An 18,326-nucleotide genomic window follows, 5' to 3' on the forward strand; every position below is an offset into this window, starting at 1 on the left:
TCATCCCCCCCAAAAGAAATCAGAGCAAGTTGGAAATTATTGGGAAGTCTCTATTCCTTCCAACTGTCTCAAAAAGCTCTCCACCATCTTCAGTGCTTAATCTAATCCTTCTCTCCTTATGGGTGAGACGTTAAACCCAGGTCCCACCTGACGGTTCGGGTGGATAACGATAATAATATAATAATCCTGGCATTTGCTACAGCGCCTTATCACGTCTTCGAGACGTCTCAAAGCGCTTCACAGGATATACGGTAAAGCGAACCGACTGTATGTTTTGTGGGCGAAATGTTACTTGGGACGTTAACGATCCCGTGGCACAACCTCGAAAAGATAAAGGATTTTTCACCCGGTGTCCCGGCCAACGACGCCCCCCCCCCGAATAAAATCCGTTAACTCGCTTCACGTCTGTTTGTGGGACATCCCTGAGTACAAATTGTCCGTCCCGTTCACCAACAGAACACACAGTCGCCCTTCACAGAAAAGAAGAAGCGCCTCGTGACGGTTTGACGTGATAAGACGTTGTATTAAATGGCAGAATAGCGATAATAATAATTAGTATTGTGGTTTTAGTATATATTTAAGTACTCTGCACTGGCAACACAAAGATGTTCTTCCCCCCTCTCTCTCTGCCCTCTTCTCTCCCTCTCTCTCTTTCCCCCCCATCTCCATCTCTCTCTTCCCCCTTCTTTATCTCCCCTTATCTCTCTCTCTCTCTCTCTCTCTCTCTCTTCCTCTCCTCCCACTCCGGACTCTTTTCTCTCTCCATCCTCTCTCTGTCTCGCTCTGTCTCTCTCCTCCCCATCTCTTCTCCACCCCCCCCCCCCCCCCCCCCCCCCCCACACACACACACTCCCCCCCCCACTCCCCCACTCTCTGGCGCTGACAATGTGACACTGAGGAGAAGACAAAGCGGCTGTTGGTATCAGTGGGGACCAGAGAGCGGCTGAGACTGGGACTGGGGCTCAATTGACAAGGCTTTGGGAGAGGAGGAGAGAGAGAGGAGGAGAGAGGAGGAGAGGAGAGGAGGAGAGGAGAGGAGAGAGAAGAGGAGAAAAGAGAGAGGAGGAGAGCATCAGCAACGGGTAAAGGGGGAGAGAACCCAGACCAGGGGCTGTGTCTGTGACTGTCTGTGTATCCGTCTGTCTGTGTGTTTCTGTGTGTGTCTGTGTCTCTGGCTGTGTATGTGTCTATGTCTACCTGTCTGTGTGTGTGTCTGTCTGTGTGTGTGTCTGTCTGTGTGTGTGTGTCTGTCTGTGTGTGTGTGTGTCTGTCTGTGTGTGTGTGTCTGTCTGTGTGTCTGTCTGACTGTGTGTGTGTGTGTATCTGTCTGTCTGTGTGTGTGTCTGTCTGTGTGTGTGTGTCTGTCTGTGTGTCTGTCTGACTGTGTGTGTGTGTCTGTCTGTCTGTGTGTCTGTCTGACTGTGTGTGTGTGTATCTGTCTGTCTGTCTGTGTGTGTGTCTGTCTGTCTGTCTGTCTGTCTGTGTGTCTGTCTGACTGTGTGTGTGTGTGTGTGTCTGTCTGTGTTTTGCTGCTATGACTGTTGGTCCCCCTTTTCCATCTGATTGGCGATGTTTGATCAGCTATTATTTTGTTGTCTGGGGAGGGTTGGGGATGAGAGAGTGTCAGTGTGTGTGTCTGTGGTATTTGGGGGTTCACTGTTTGTGTCTATGGGGTTTGCGTGTGTGTATGTATATGTGTGTGTGTGTTTATGGGGCTTGCGTGTATGTGTATATGTGTGAATACATATGTGTGTGTGTGTGTATATATATGTCAATACATATGTGTGTGTGTGTGGAGGGGAAGGGGGGGGGGGGGGGCGGGGAGATTGTTTACGGAGGAACAAGGAAGGAAAACTCGTGTAACAAAGAAAGGAAAAAAAATAATTTGGATTGAAAATGAGCGAAGTCTGGGACTGACCTCAGGGATGTTGACCGGCACAAAACTGGGATCCCCCCCCCCCCCCCCCTCCGACGGAGACGATCTCTGGAGAGATTTCAGAGCAAACAGCCCCCAGTTGTATCTCTTTTTTGCACGATGGGAGTGGGGTGTTGCGGGGGTGTGGGGAGGGGGTAAGGAGTGAGAAGAGATAGAGAACGCGATATGATTTTCACCGTCTTTTATTCTTCCAAGGATTAAGCAATGGCCAGGTTTCGCAGAAGGACCTTTGTCGCCTTGTTGGTCTTCACCCTCTTCGTCTTCGGGACCATGATGGGGTTGAAGACCCTAACTCCGGCCGATGGCTTTGAGGAATCCCCCCTCGCCCCCGGGCTGGAGCGGGTGGACACACGCCGACCCGTCTCCAACAGCCCCATCCTGATGCTGCCTCCCACCCTCACCAAAGTCCCCCGCGCACATCTGGAGGGCTACCCGACCCCCAATTACGACCTGCACATCTTCTACTACGCCTGGTACGGCAACCCCACCTTTGACGGCCGCTACCTGCACTGGAACCACCTCCTGGTGCGTCACTGGGACCCCAAAGTGGCCGCCAGTTACTCCGAAGGCCGGCACAGCCCCCCGGAGGACATCGGCTCCAGCTTCTACCCAGAGCTCGGCCCCTACAGCTCCAGGGACCCCCACGTTATAGAGCAGCACATGCAGCAGCTCCGCACGGCGGCAGTGGGTAAGCGTTTGTTATTATACTTAGCAAGATACACGGCGATTAATTGAGCAGCGATAGGCTGGTTTTGCACAGATTTGCAAAGGATGGCGAGCGTGGAAACAGTCCATTCGGCTCAACCAGCCCACACGAGTCTTACTCCAACCCCAATCCTTGACTCCCTCCCCGCACCCTACTATTCCCTCATGTGAAGGTCTGGCTTCCCCTTGAATGCATTTACACTATCTGATTCAACCACTGCTTTAGGCACCAGTTCCACAATCTCACTGCCCTCTGTGTGAACTAGTTCCTCCTAAATTCTCTTTCAGATCTGCCTTGTCGCCACCTTCTACTTGTTTCTTAGAACATCCGAGTCAGTTGATGTTTGATCTTTTAGCACACGATATCGACGACAGCAACTTGCATTTTAATTGCGCGGGGTAGCATCTCGGGGAGCGCTTCACACCCTCACGCTCGCACGCTCGGGCTCGCGCACATTCCCACCCTCCCACACACACGCGTTGCTGTCCCGACCAGCCCTTCAGAAAATCTCTAGATTGAACCACATAAAAGAAAAATGTATTTTTAGACTTTGTCTGACTTCCTGGTCGGCGAACCAAGGGGCAAGAGAGTAGCAGCTCTCGGCCTGATTAAGCTGCGTCGGTAACAATGTGGGTGAGGGGAGAAGCTGGACTCAGGCTCGCAGGAGAGCTGTGCGATGTTGATCATTTCATGTCCCTTGACTGAATGACTTGCTGCCGAAAATAATCAATTGACGAGTCTATCACACGAGGTTACAGACTGGCGCGGGTTTTAATTTTGACTGGTTAAGACAGCGCCCGTTACCGGCATTCCCCCAAACGAAATGCTTCCGTTTGATCAGGAGGGTAGCATTCCCGCCCCTCAGCATTGCCATGGCAATCGTTCCCAGATCTCACAATGCAACACGCTTCTTCCTATCTGCAGATCAGTAACAATCACTTCCAGTCTTAGACTAACGTAGGAACACTGACACAGGAAGGGGCAGGTCAATCCTGTCCATTAGATCTTGACAGATCCTTTTAATCCCAAAGGCCTCCCTTTCACTACACCCCTCAATACATCTGCTCCTCAAACCCGACGTCAGAACGTTTAACTCACGAGTTCCAGGTTGAAACTCCAGAGCAGTGCTGAGGTGCACTGTATTTATTGTCGGAGGTGCGGTCCTTTGAATAGGATGTTAAACTGAGGGACTGAGGTATGCTTGTTTGATCGGATGTTAAAGATCCCAGAGCACTCTCCAAAAAGAGAAGGGAGTTTCTCCCTGGTGCCCTGGACAACGAGCCCCAGATGGAATTGGACATTCCCTTCATGGCTGTCTGTGGGCCATTAGTGTGCTCAAATTGGCTGCTGCGTTCACCTGCAAAACACACAGCCAGTTGAAAGTATATCCTGTGACATCCTTTGAGGTGTCCTTCTGATGTGGAAGTGCTGTATCAAATCAAGGATTAGTTTGATTATTATCTGTCTATCTCTCTTTTAAACATCCTTGTCACAAAGGAACACACACTGCCATTCCACTCTATTCTCCAGATCAATGGAGTTCATCTTAACCATGATGTATAGTTTTAATCACACGACTGAATCTCACAGTATATTTTAGTTATAGTCGGAGCAGAGTGGAGCCTCTGTCCAGGGTGATGAATTATGATTACTCTGTGCTCTGTGATATATGCAGCAAAAAAGGGAGAGAGGATGGAAACAGTGAAGATATCAATCTGTGGAGGGAGCATCATAATGGTGACATATAAAAGATATTCCTTGCATTATGATATAGTTCTTTTTACATCAGGAGGACATCTCAAAGCGCTTCAGAAGTTATCTTGTGAACTGTATTTTGTTGGCAGATACAGCAGCCAATTTGCACACCAGAAGAAACCGCCTTCGTTTTTCAAAATAGCGCCATGGGGATCCTGAACAGGCAGACGGGACCTCAGTTTAACGTCTTGTCCAAAGGACGGCATCTCCGACAATGTAGCGTTCACAAGCATTGCATGGCATCGTAAAAAAACACTATCAAATGCAAGGATTATTTTTTATATGCCTAGACTGTGTGATTTCCACACCTTGTTTCAAAGCGTAATCCAACAACCTTGAATTGTGACTCAGAAGCATTGTGTGTGGTGGTGTTTGTGTGGTATGTGTGTGTGGTATGTGTGTGTTGTGTGTGGTATGTGTGTTGTGTATGTGGTATGTGTGTGTTGTGTGTGTGGTATGTGTGTGTTGTGTGTGTGGTATGTGTGCTCGTGCACTAACACGTTGTCGTGAAAGGTTTCTTGACACAGTGGTGAGTAATTCCGTGTTTAGATATACTCGAGTCATGCAAAGTTTCGGAGCAGCCATTATTTGTCAAAGTGTTACATTCAGTCTTAATTTTGAAGCCGGTTTTCTAGAGTTTATTCAAAGAACTTACAGAAATCTGGCTTGTAGTTGTCAAACCCTGAATTAGTGCTGAATTGTTAGAGGTTGTGTACGGGTGACCTGCGTTTATTGGGGATAGCTTCAGGCGGTTTCAAACTGTATGAATTTAGAATCTATATGATCAACTAAGTGGAAAATGAATCCCATCAGAGACCGGGCTGAATTTGAACCAAGGTCGTAGAAGTGGATGGTGAACATGTTACTGTTAAATAGCGCCGTGCTAAATGGAAAGGGGAAAGAGCAAAACAGTGCATCCCATCACCGAGACGGTCTTCTCAATTTTGTTTAATGGAGACCGTGTGTATTGAATGTGGGCACCTTGAGTGATATTATCCAGCAGTTAAATAAATTAAAGACATCACATCTCGCCCACAAAATATAGTCAGTTCACTTTACAGTACATTCTGTGAAGCGCTTTCAGACGTCTCAAAGATGTGATAAGGCGCTGTATCAAGTGCGAGGATCATTATATAGATATTTTCATACAGGAAACAGAACGCTCATTTGGAAACTCTTAAGCACGGTGATGAGTTTCACTGTATGTGTGTGTGTGTGTGTGACTGACTGACTGACCAAGAAATACAGAGCATCTGCACCTTTCAGGATCCTATTTTATATATAAAACCGATTTATATTTTGTATTACCAGTCTGGACTGTTTGAGCGAGGGTCAGGAACTGTCATTTCAATACAGCAGCTTTGACAATATTACATCTGGGGCAGGTTATTATTAAAAAAGGATGAAAACAACACAAATGGAAAATTTCACAATCGAACCATAAAAGTCTTGGTGATAATAATAATAATCCTTACATTTGATATAACGCTTTATCACAACGTCGAGATATCTCAAAAGCGTTTCACAAGATATACTGAGGTTAATTCTGACAAAAAAAAAACTCTGAACAGAAAATTAATAAGAATAAGATATAACACCTTAGGACATCTTTAAGACATCTCAGTATTTACTGTGAAGTGTAGTGATTGTATTTCTAAGTGAATGTGTCGGTCACTTTTGTGCGCAGCAAAATTCCACAAACGGCCGTAAGGTGAATGACCAGAAGCTATTATTTCAATATTTGTGGACAGTTTTTGGCCAGGACATCAGCAGAAACTCTTCCTGTGTTCAAATAATCATTTGTAACATCCACAGGCAGAAGGGACATCGGTTTAACGTCTTTTCCAAAGCACAGCACCTTCAATAGCGCAGCATCCCCTGGCACTGTATTGGAGTGTCAGTTTATGAGTTCAAATCCGGACATTGCAGATTGAACCCTCAATGTTTTGTCTTCGAGGTGAGAACGCTACAAACAGAGTCAGGCTGACGGGCATTGGGCAAAAAACACAGGAAGGAATTCTTGGCTTTTCTTACATTGGGGTGAATGGGAAGTGGCTTATTGCACTGCAATTCTGCTCTCGAATGAGGTCTGCACTAACATGGAGTCATGAATCATTTCCGTTCACTTTCTCCAAGGGAAAGGATTAATCGCCTCATTTGCAGTTTTGCAAATACTTATCTGTTAATTGTTCATTTTGAAGTAAGCAGCTTAACACCTCATTATTCCTCAACTATTTCAGAAGCCTAGGACACATAAAAGATTCCTAAACGATCCTAGCATTGTAGGTTTTAATTAGTTTTCCTTCCTCACTATGCTCTGGGTGTATTCTCCTTTGCTACAGACTCCTGATAAGTGTGCACAAGCACGTTGTAAAACCGGCGAGTCGGTTGGAGGATGTGTGGAGTGGATCCTTGGCGGCTGGGCTGAGGAGATCGGAATGAGAATTAATTGGAGGCCATGCTCACATTCCCCGTCAATGATTAACTTATTTCAGCCATAAGCTGCAGTGAGACTCCCAGAAGGGTTAACGCTCTGATCTGAGAAGGGCATGTTGCTAATGTTAATGCGGAGGCTTAAACGTTGTTGTGATCGCACGTCCACATTCAACACCCTGCCCTGAAAATCATCCTCCCGCTCACGTAATCAGTTGCGTTGGAAACAGGCTGGCCATGCATTGCATTGTATGTGTTTGCAACCTCCACAAAATGCACGTTCACTCCACTTTACAGTATGTCCTGTGAAGTGCTTTGAGACGTCCCAACAACTTGACAAGGCGCTATATGTCAAATGCAAAGATTATTATTATTTTTATGATCGGATGTGGAGACTGTTTAATAAAAAAAGAAACACTTATATTATGTAAGTCTAAATCAAAAGGCACAGCTTCTGAGAAGGCTTGTCTGCTGTTCACATCATGTAATAATCCTTCCGTTTGCTATAGTAACGCATTATTAAAATGTCGCTTTGCTGGTTCGCTAATTACAGCCCAAATGTACCCAAACATTTGGAGACAAAATGCAACGCATATTTGCATCAGTAAGATCCCATAACAAACCATATGGTCAATCAATTTTTCTGGCCAGGACACCGAGAGAAACTCTCTTCTTTTCCATGTCTCACTCCTCTACCTGCCCCACTCCCCCATCCCACCTCAGCTGGCTCCTGCACCCCTTCGCCCCACCATCAACGGCCATGCTTTCAGCCACTATGCCCCGAGACTCTGGAACTCTCTACCTCGATCCCTCCACCTTGTCCCTTCCTTCCCCATCTTCAGATCACGACTGAAGTCTTTCCTCCTTTACTATACCTACAATCACCTCCCCTCTCTCCCCGGCTCAGCCACTGTTAAGTAGTCCGAGACGCTACCCTATGTGACAGGCGCTACATAAATGCGAGGTGGTGTTGTTCTAACACCAAGATCTTCAATATACCACGTATAGCATTGAGGTCCCATCGACATTGGTGCCAAACCTCAAATCATTGGGTCAGAGATATTCACTTGTTTCATACATTCCGACACATTTGGAGTTCTCGTATATAATTCTACAGTTCTAATGTATGTTAACAGTTTTGTGATGGTTCTCTCTGTCTCTGTTTCCTGTGCACCGCACTGCAGGAGTCCTGGTCCTGTCCTGGCATCCTTCCGGGCTGGAGGATGAGGAGGGGGAGCCGGGGGAAGACCTGGTACCTACTCTACTGGATGCAGCAGACAGATATCGATTGAAGGTAATTCCTGGCTGGAGTAGCTGAAACTCCACTAAGCAGTAACGATAAAAGTGTGTGCTTGTAGCATGAAATGTATACAACGTGTGTATATAACAGTCAGACTCCGCCACTGTGAAGCGCTCCGGGACACCATCCCGTGTGAATGGCGCTATATAAATGCAAGTTGTTGGTGGTGATGTTGAAATTCTTTTGAAAGGCCAGTTTCAGTGCTGGAGGAGCGTCGCATTGTCAGACGCGCCGTTCTTCAGTCGAGACCTTAAGTCGAGGTTCCATCTGCCTCTTCAGGTGGATGTTGAAGGTCCCAGGGCACTGCTCGGAAAGAGAAAGGAGTTTCTCCCAGTGTCCTGGCCAACAATCCTCCAAATAAAATTGGTTAATCACTTCCAGGCTGCTCATTGGACATTACTGTGCACAAATTGGTCGCTATGTTCGCCCACAAAATACAGTCACTACGAATGAGAGTAAATCCTGTGAAGCACTTTGAGAAGTCTTCTTGATGTGAAAGGCGCTATATCAAATGCAAGGCTTATTATTTCTGTATTATAAAATATCTGATGCCTCTCCCTTTTGATGCTTGATCATTTACACAGTTCATTAACAGGGTTTAGGCAGAGGGCTTCATGGAGACATATAGATAAGACAATGAAATACTCCTCGGGTCACAGTGTGTTATATTGATCGCTAAAAACAACGAGCCTAGCGTTGTGTTGGTACAGTGGGATTTTTCCAGAACTTTTTGTGCTCTGCAATTAACCCCATGATATAGCTCCTCCTGGCAATGCTGGGCTCTAACAGGGGGAACAGAGAACATTCTACGCCCGGACCATAGCCGGCAGAAAATTTAGCAAAAAAAAAGATTTTTTTGAGGCGGTGGGGGAAGAGGAAGGATGCAGATAAATTTATCAAGAAAAGTCTAAACCATCACACATCGTGCTTTGAGAGGGAATATTAAGATTGGGCACCTCAGTTCACAGCGAATATGACATAACCTTTTCAATGGGAAAGATAAGGGCAACATTGGTTTCTAATGTGAATATACCAGCACTGAGATTTCTGTGCGATGGAGATTACTTCTCAGTCCAGCACATGAAGTGCCCGAAGCTCAAGAACAGATATTAAATATCACTAACTGCGCTGTATTAAACACACTGCAAAAGGATTTCCATTCCATTTCTAAAGGCTAATGTATGCAGCTGCAGCTGTATAATTTATTTTTCCTGTTCACAAGGGTAAGGGCTTTACTGTGTGACTGATTAAGCCTTTTAATTAATTTTCCATGCCCCTAATTAGACTATGAGTCTATTGCTCCCACTGTGCCTATCCAGTGTTCATGTCTATTGGACTGACAACTAGAGGATAAATCCAACAAACTTTCTTTGATTTGCCTGATGGATAACTGTTCCTATTTAATGAGGCGTTCCACCCCGCACTTACACTGCGCCGACATTTCAACACGCTCGCTTCTCTGTCATTCCAAATTCGTTCCACTCGGGAATCTAAGACAAATGTTCGGATAGACGGGTTTTTTTTTTGTATCGCGTCGGTTTCTGAATCTGGGAGGAAAGCGCTTCGCACAAGTGGATCGCTCGAACACACGGCTTCACGCAACGAGTTTGTGATTGATTGGTATTTGTGGGTTTTATTCTATTGCCACCTCCGCAAGGTTTCAGGATCTGCGCTCGGCCTGTTCCAGTGTGGCTTTTAATTGGATTTCACTCCTATAAAATCTGCCTCCCCCACAAATTACTGGGAGAGCAGAGACGCTCTCCCCACCTCCCCCCTCATCACAGTGAGCACACGTCAGTCATGTCTTTTATTTGGAAACGTATAAGGAATCTGCGTTAGGAAAGAAGAGAGCAGATTAGCACTACCTTACAACCAAGAACATCGGAACGTCTCAAAGCGCTTCACAGCATAATAGTCACGTGTGGTAACTGCTTTTTCAAGGCAGACACATCAGCCGGGTGGTGTACAGTAAAGTCCTGCAAATGATGTCCCACAACCTTTTTGATCGTGTTTTTACAGTATTAAGGATCCATTTGCCTTGTGATTCCAGTGGATATAAAGGGGCTGCCCTGTCATTGCTATTCAAAGGAACCTGCAGTCTTTCTCTCCCGGTTTTTGTTTTAGCCTCTTATTCTGCATGTCAGCCTGGCTCAGTTGGTAGCACTCTCACTCTCCGAGTCAGTTGGTAGCACTCTCACTCTCCGAGTCCAGAAGTGTGTGGGTTCAGTCCCACCTCGTGACTTGGAATTCATATAGTCTAGGCTGACAATGTAGAGCTGGGGAAGTGCTGCATCGTTGAAGGTAGAGTGATTTGGTTGAGACGTTAAACTGAGGTCCCATCTGCCTGTTCAGGTGGACGAGGCAGGTGAATACCAATAGTACTATTTCAAAGAAAGAGAGAGTAAGGAGTTTCTCCCGACGTCCTGGCCAACAATTCCCCAAATAAAATTGGTCATTCGCTTCATGGTTGTTTGTGGGACATTGCTGCGCCCAAAGTAACTGCTGTATTCCATCACAAAATTTAAAGTCACTCCATTTTACAATGAATCCTGTGAAGCACTTTAAAGTGTCCTCCTGATGTGAAAGGCGCTGCATCAAATGCAGGGATTATTATTAATTCCCCAAAGTCAAATCAATTGGACACTCATTTCAATGTTGTTTGTGGGACGTCACTCGCGCAGATTAGCTGCGTAACATTTCCTTGTAACTACATTTTTAATTTCCAATCAATTATGCTTTGTAAGGTGTTTCAGAAGGATTATTTTACATGAAAGACATTATATAAATGCGTAGTTATTATCATCTCTGAGTCAGAGCAAGCTTTGGAAAACATTGCGCACGCAAATGAATTAGATTTGTTCGTTTAACGAAAAAAGACCGCCAAAAAACCCTGCCAATTAAGGAGACCAATCCTTTAATTCCCTGCCCTTTCTTTACCCCGCAGAGAAATGATTTGTTTGTTTTGGTCACTTTCCAAGGTGCATTAGAATGGAAGAAATCCGAAGGTATCAATCAGTCTGAGTGTGCCGTTCATTTAAATGAGAGGCTGGTTACTTTAAGGTGCCATTCATTGTAAATCAGACAAAATCAATAGGGTTGTACAAACACAGGCTGCGTTGAATCGCTGCCAAGCTGCATCTTTGAGACTCATGGAACAGGACAGTCTGCAGATACCTCTGTGACACCAGAAATCATGAAGAGTTACGGTAGATATTAACAGTGGCTTTGCTGGAGCCTCAGTTAGTAAAACTACCGCTAGAATACCCACTTTTAAAAATAAAACTGACAAACGATAATGGCGAATAAAGGCATCAATTGCCTACAGAAGAAGAGAAAGAACTTTTATACCCTGTATCATTTTGAAACATCCCCCATTCCTTGTAGGGGAAGTAAGTGAAGTCTCCTTGAAGCTGAACGGGTTTCAATGTGACATTGTTTGGTAATGGATTGTTGTTAGGACTTGGTGGGGCCGACTAGTCACTGGGGGCAGGGATTTCTGAACACTTAACGAATTACAAGGTTATATACCGACTGATCAATAGGCATTAGCTAAACTGTGCTTAACCATTGGCACTTATTATTTTAATCAATAGGTCTTGACACCAGTCACAGAAAAATTAAGATTCAGTGCTGTCGAGGGACGGGAGTGGAAAGCAAGTCATTTACATATTAAGTATCTAGGTGTTGGGCGATATTAATTATTTCCTTAATTAAGAGCCATAATTAGAGATTTGTTTTGCTTTCGACATTTTCGAGTTCAACAGGGACTAAAGTCTGACAGTGGATACTTTATGTTGCAAGTGAAAGGAGCTATATCATTTTATAGCAGAAAATCATACAGTGGCTGCCCTAGATTATTTGGTAGTGGGGGGAGATTTATGGAGACCATTAATCTTCTCACCGACATAGAGACTTGTGGAGAGAAGAGTCTATTTTAGAGTTACTGATAAATAATAATCATTGCATTTGATATAATATACTGTGAAGTGAATTGACTATATGTTGTGGGCAACATCACGAACCAGGAAGGTTTCGCCTCCTTAGAGAACAGAGAGTGAGCGGCTTCACACCAGCCCAAGAGACACTCTGTAGCTGCCTAAACCTCCGGAGACCTTGGGTTTAGATCTGGTATCGCACAGTCCAAGCTGACAATCCTGCACAGTGCTGGGGGTGCCGCTCGTTGTTCCAGGTGCCGTTCTTCAGATGAGATGTTAAACCAAGCTCCCTTCTGTGCCTGTTCTAGTGGACATTAGAGGCCCTGTGACACAGCATAAAAACAGGAGGGAGTTCCTCTCGGTGTTCTGGCCAACAATCCCCCCAAATAAAGTTGGTCATTCACTACATTGCTGTTTTGTGGGACGTTGCTCTGTGTCAAATTGGCTGCAATGTTCACCAACAAATGGCACAGTCGCTACACTTTACAGCATATCTTGTGAAGCCCTGTGAGACATGAAAGGCCATCCACCTAAAAGATCGTTTGACACATCTCCCGCGTGGGGAACGTTTCAGAAACGGAATAGATTCTAAACGATCCCGATAGAGTTCCTTTCACGTCAGGAGGATGCCTCAAAGTGCGTCACAAGATCTTACTGTAAAGAGCAGTGACTGTATGTTTGCATTATGCAGCGCCTTGGGACGTCCTCCCGACGTGAAAGGCGCTCTATAAATGGAATCTTGTTGTTGTTGTATTATGAGGAAACAACCATAGAACATTGTAAATTTACAGAACAGAAGAAGGCCATTCAGCCGATCGTATATGTTTGGCTCTTTTATGAGCAATCCTCTCAGTCCCACTTACCTACTCTTTCCCCTAAGATATTTATCTCGCTCCCTCCTGAATGATAATAATAATCCTTGCACTCGATATAGAGCCTTATCACATCTTCGAGACGTCTCAAAGCGCTTCACGGAATATACTGTCAAGTGTATGTTGTGGGCGAAATAAAGCTAAGGACTGTAGCCCAAACAAAGTGTGACAGATGTCTTGCGACGCTCTGTGTGAAGGCAGGAAGCTATGATGAAGTTGCGCCCCATGTTTCCTTTCTCTCTAACCTCGTGCCCTTTCACCTGTTCCCAGATGGCATTTCACATCGAGCCCTACAAGGGCCGCAACGACCGCACAGTGTACGAGAACGTCAAGCACCTCACAGACAGGTGAGTCCGTCCAGCCAACGCGGAGCTCTGCCATGTACGGGCACACATAGGGCCGGGGACAGGGACAACTTGGGCTTTTAGTGGCTGGAACTACGGGGGGGAGAGGGTGAGAAATACTCATCAGTCGGCGGAGGTTGTGAGAGTCAGAACTAAATAAGTTTTTTAAAAAAAGTTTCACGATATCACGGTTACAAAACCCTAACCCTAGTTTAGGATGAACGTGTGGCTCCAAACCCGAGGGGTTAGCACACTCCGTCCGGCACCGTTTGTAAATTGCCTCCGCACTTCCGGAGGGGGGCACGCAGCAAAATGAGATTTCATGTGTGTGGAGGCAGCGAAAGGCAGTTGAATATCAGGTGAATTTGCTCCTGATTCCGCTCCCCTCCCCCCATCCCCCAGTTCCATTACTGCTACTTGGATAGCAAAGAAAATGGTGTCAATTTGTAATGACATCTCACTCACACATATCCAAATGTCTGACAGCTTTTTGTCTCACGCGTGCATGCGTGCGCGCACACACGCACAACGTTCTGGCTCTGAACATTTCGCAGTACAGAGTGTCATGTCTGTCTCAATCAGTAGCACTCTCTACTCTTGAGTCGAAAGAATTTGGATTCAAGTCTCACGTCGAGATTTTGAGCTCAGTCCAGGCTGACTGGGGGAGCGATGCATTGTCAGAGTTGCCGTTTCTCAGTCGAGACGTTTTAACCGAGGTCCTGTCTATCGGTTCAGGTGGATGTTAAAGGATCCCATGGCGCTACTCAAAAAGAGAAGGAAGTTTCTCCCAAGGTCCTGGCCGACAATCGCCCAGATTAGATAGGTTTGGCAGTTGGAACAGCCAAATTGGCTGAGGCGTTTTGCCTATACACAGTCACTACAGTTTACAGTAAATGCTTTGAAACGCTTTGAGACACCTCCTGTCGTGAAAGGCGCTATATCAAATATAAAGGTTATTATTATCATGGAATCGGATCAGCCCCAGGCAAAGGCAATGGGATGTCAAACTCCATTGAAGGTTTCTCCCAAATTCAGCACCAGAAAACCCATTACATTATGAGTATCCTCTAGAGATCGCTTTGCCTCAGGAGGCAAATGCATAATATAACAGTGTCATTAGCACCTAAGAACAGGACTGAGCATCTCGGAAACTATTAAGCGTTATAATTAGAGGTGTCTCTGCAAAGCCGGAGCAGATTGATTAGCATTCAAAGCACTGAAAATGGGTTAAATCTTAACTATCTTGGCTCGACGATCAGAAAATTGCATAAATTAGCAATTTAACATTTCACAATTCTGACCAGATTTCATTATTCAGTAATTTAGCAAATCAATTGACCGAGCAATGGAGACTGGTTGAATGTTTTAAATAATTGAGCCAATTCCCCACTGAATTTCAATTGTTGCTCGAAGGGTTATTAAGGATGTGAAACACGTTACCACAAGTGGCTATTGAAACCGAAGTCGTTTGCGTCATTTGAAAGGGAATTAGACAAATGCTTGGAGAAAAATATTATGGGGTGTGTGGAAAACCTCGTGATAGTGTGTGTGATTGGAGTGGAAGCTGGTACAGGACAAGGGATGATGGGCCAAATGACCTCCATTTGTGATGACATTTCTATCCCCTGTACGTTCGCTTGCAAGGAAGATCTCAGCTCTGTTAAGATGTCAGGTGGAAGGAACTAAGGTCACGAGACTCTCTATGCTATAACCCGGATTCCCAGCAAAATACTTTTTCATCATAATAATAATAAATCTGATCGTAATCCTTCACAATTGATATAGAGGTGAGGAGGACATCTCAAAGCGCTTCACAGGAATTACTGTGAAGTATAGTAACTGTGTGCTTTTGTAGGTGCAAAGCAATATCCCACAGACAGCGACAAAGTGAATGTTTATCTTGTGGGCTTTATAGGCGAGACTGCTAAAGCATTCTTTCAGACACGCACTGTGCCAGTGTATTCCCTCTCCAACGGCCCTCACCATGGAAGCTTATAATCCTGTAATGGCCTACACTCCTGCTCAGTCATTCAGCACATTATACCTGTTGCCTTTGCCATCAAATGCATATTAACTGCACATGGCAGTGAAAGATCCTTCAACACCTCTGTTGACATGGGACCCTTTTCAAACTCCTGACCGTTGAAACAAAATGGATTTTAAACTGCAAAAAATTGTTAAAATTGAAACAAAAATGTGTGCCGACTCAATGACAAGCAGCGCAGGATGTCTCAACCCTTTTCTTCGACCGCACATTTGGCCACCCGACTTCCCCCCCTACCCTCCACCCCTCTTGATCCCAAATCCCTGCTCAGGTCCAGATCCCTGACTGTTCAGTGGCTTGGGACGTCCTCCCGACATGAAAGGAGCTTTACAAATGTAATTTGTTGTTGTTTCAAGGTGTCTCCAGGTGTCGTGGCCAACAATCCCCTACTACTTTTAATTGTTCGTGTGCCTGTTTGTGGGATGTTACGGTATGCAAATCAGCTGCCGCATCCCACCTACAAAACACAGTCACTACACTTGAAAGTAAATCCTCCGAAGCACTTTGAGATGCCCTCCTGACATGAAAGACCAATTTCCCACCCTCCCCCCACACACAAACACTCCTGTTAGCAGTAAGTAGGTACCCGCTTGTTAGTCGATTGGCAGATCGCTTTCCAGGGCTAATAATCCCATCAAAAAAACAATAATAATGTGGTCATTCAATCCATGACTGGTTGTGAGATACTCCTGTGCAGAATTAACTGCCCCATTTCTACCCACAAAAACACAGTCACTATACTTTAGTGTATCCTGCGAAGCACTTTGAGATGCTCCAAGCTGTAATAAGGCGCTATATCAAATGCAACAACAACAACCAAATTACATTTATAGAGCGCCTTTCACGTCAGGAGGACGTCCCAAAGCACTGAATAGTCAGGTGTAGGGGCCCGAGCATGGGGGAGGGGTGGGGTAGGGGTGAGGGAAGGCAGAGAGGTGGGAGGGAGACCAAAGGCACGGTCGAAGAGAAGGGTCTTGAAACCGGCATTGAAGGAGGCAAGGGAGGAAGCGAGGCGAAGGGACCGTAGGATGGAGTTCCAGAGTGTTGGGGCAGAGAGGCTGAAAGCCCGGCCACCGATGGTAGGGCGGGAGACATGGAGCAGGCTGGAGCCCGCTGAACGGAGGGAACGGGCAGGTTGGTAAAGAGTCAGCAGTTCAGAGAGGTAGGAGGGGTCAAGGCCATGGATGGCCTTAAAGGTGAGGATGAGGATCTTGAACTCGATCCTCTGGGGGATGTGGAGCCGGTGGAGTCGGGCGAGGGTGGGAGTGATGGGGTCACAGAGCCTGGTGCGCGAGAGTACACGAGCTGCAGAGTTTTGGATGATCTGCAGTTTGTGATGGGATTATTATTAATCATACCATATGTAAGGATTATTAATTAGCAGTAGTATTTTTTATCAAATGTTGTGATTAGTTATCATTCCTCTTGCTTGTAGGTACGGGTCCCATCCAGCCTTTTATAAATACAAGACTAGTACTGGCCGGCTACTCCCCATGTTTTACGTCTATGATTCTTACCTGACACCCCCAGTGTCCTGGGCCAACTTGCTGACTCCTTCGGGCTCCCTGAGTGTTCGCAACACGGCGTATGACGGGGTGTTTGTCGGGCTGGTCGTGGAGGAGAAACACAAACAGGACGTGTTGGAGTCGGGATTTGACGGGATATATACCTACTTCGCCTCCAACGGGTTCTCCTACGGTTCATCCCACCAGAACTGGAAGAGCATCAAGGCCTTCTGCGACGACAGCAACCTGATGTTCATCCCGAGCGTGGGCCCCGGCTACATCGACACCCAGATCCGTCCCTGGAACAACCACAACTCCAGGAATCGCGTGAGCGGGAAGTACTTCGAGACCGCCCTCCAGGCTGCTCTGGGGGTGCGACCGGAAATCATCTCCGTCACCTCGTTCAACGAGTGGCACGAGGGCACGCAGATCGAGAGCGCCGTGCCCAAAAAGGCCACACAGCACAGCTACCTGGACTACCTGCCTCACAAGCCCGACCTGTACTTGACGCTGAGCCACAAGTGGGCCGAGCAGTTCCGTAAAGAGAAAGAGCAGTGGCTGATGTGAGCTGGGCCCTCGTAGAGTCGAAAGGAAACCCCGGTGTCAAAAGCGTGTACAGATGGGAGCTCAGTTTATGTTTGAGAAAAGCTGTAGTTACCACAAGCCTTCCTGACCCGTTGATGTTTACAGACTGAACCCCCCCCCCCACCACCAAGTTCCACTTGGTGTTACGGCTTTCCTTGATTAACTCTCCCGTCATGGTGTTCAGAGGCGAGCGACCAACAAGGCAGGTGACAAACAATCAACAGTTGTCGGTCGGACTGCTCCGTGTGTAGGGCACTCTATAAGTGTTGTTGTGGCATTAATCCAGTTTGGGGGAGTAAGATTCATGGCGGTGATGGAACCCTCTGGTTTGGTCTATTTATGTCCATGTACATCTGTTGGTGAACACCAATGATCCTAGGCTTCCCCCCCCGACCTTCCCAGTAACCCAGATTCAACTCCCTCTCTCAGCAGCTGCTAAAACACTAGCTGTCGGAGGTGCCCTTTGCAAGGAACTGAGTTTTTTTAAAAAAACAATAAAAATGTCTGATTTAGGGAGGGGGAATTACCGGCTCCAGTGTCCTACTCAATGCCGGAGAACCCCCATTGGATTGAACTGCCGGTCTGTCTGCCTGTGTAGCAATCTCCATGCCAAGTAGCCAAGCAAAGGAGTGCATCAAACACAGCCATTGTGAATCCGATGACCATGTGGGATTTGATGATCATTGACCGTAGGGTGGTAGGTATTTTTTGGGTCAATGCTAAGTGCATGCAATTAGGACAGAGCGACATATATAGTCAAAGGAGTCTCGTGTTCAATGGATACAAATGTAAATCATACCTGGGTTTGGGGGTGGTTAAGAGTTCTGTTTACTTGAAGTTGTTGATGTATAAGCTCTAGTGGATTTATAGGTTAATTGAGAATTCACTGGAGCAAACACTTGCTTGGGGAA

General features: G+C 46.1%; 1 protein-coding gene across 1 annotated transcript; it reads left to right on the forward strand.

The window, feature by feature from the left end:
• The first annotated feature begins 2,136 nt into the window (after positions 1-2,136).
• Positions 2,137-17,503, forward strand: maneal (mannosidase endo-alpha like). Its single transcript, XM_007894957.2, has 4 exons — positions 2,137-2,624; positions 8,015-8,124; positions 13,208-13,284; positions 16,761-17,503. Exons 1-4 carry the CDS (start codon positions 2,141-2,143, stop codon positions 17,395-17,397), a joined length of 1,308 nt encoding a protein of 435 aa, XP_007893148.1. The 5' UTR covers positions 2,137-2,140; the 3' UTR covers positions 17,398-17,503.
• Positions 17,504-18,326: the final 823 nt, after the last annotated feature.

Source organism: Callorhinchus milii, unplaced genomic scaffold, assembly GCF_018977255.1.
Source record: "Callorhinchus milii isolate IMCB2004 unplaced genomic scaffold, IMCB_Cmil_1.0 Scaffold10, whole genome shotgun sequence".
Classification (NCBI taxonomy): domain Eukaryota; kingdom Metazoa; phylum Chordata; class Chondrichthyes; order Chimaeriformes; family Callorhinchidae; genus Callorhinchus; species Callorhinchus milii.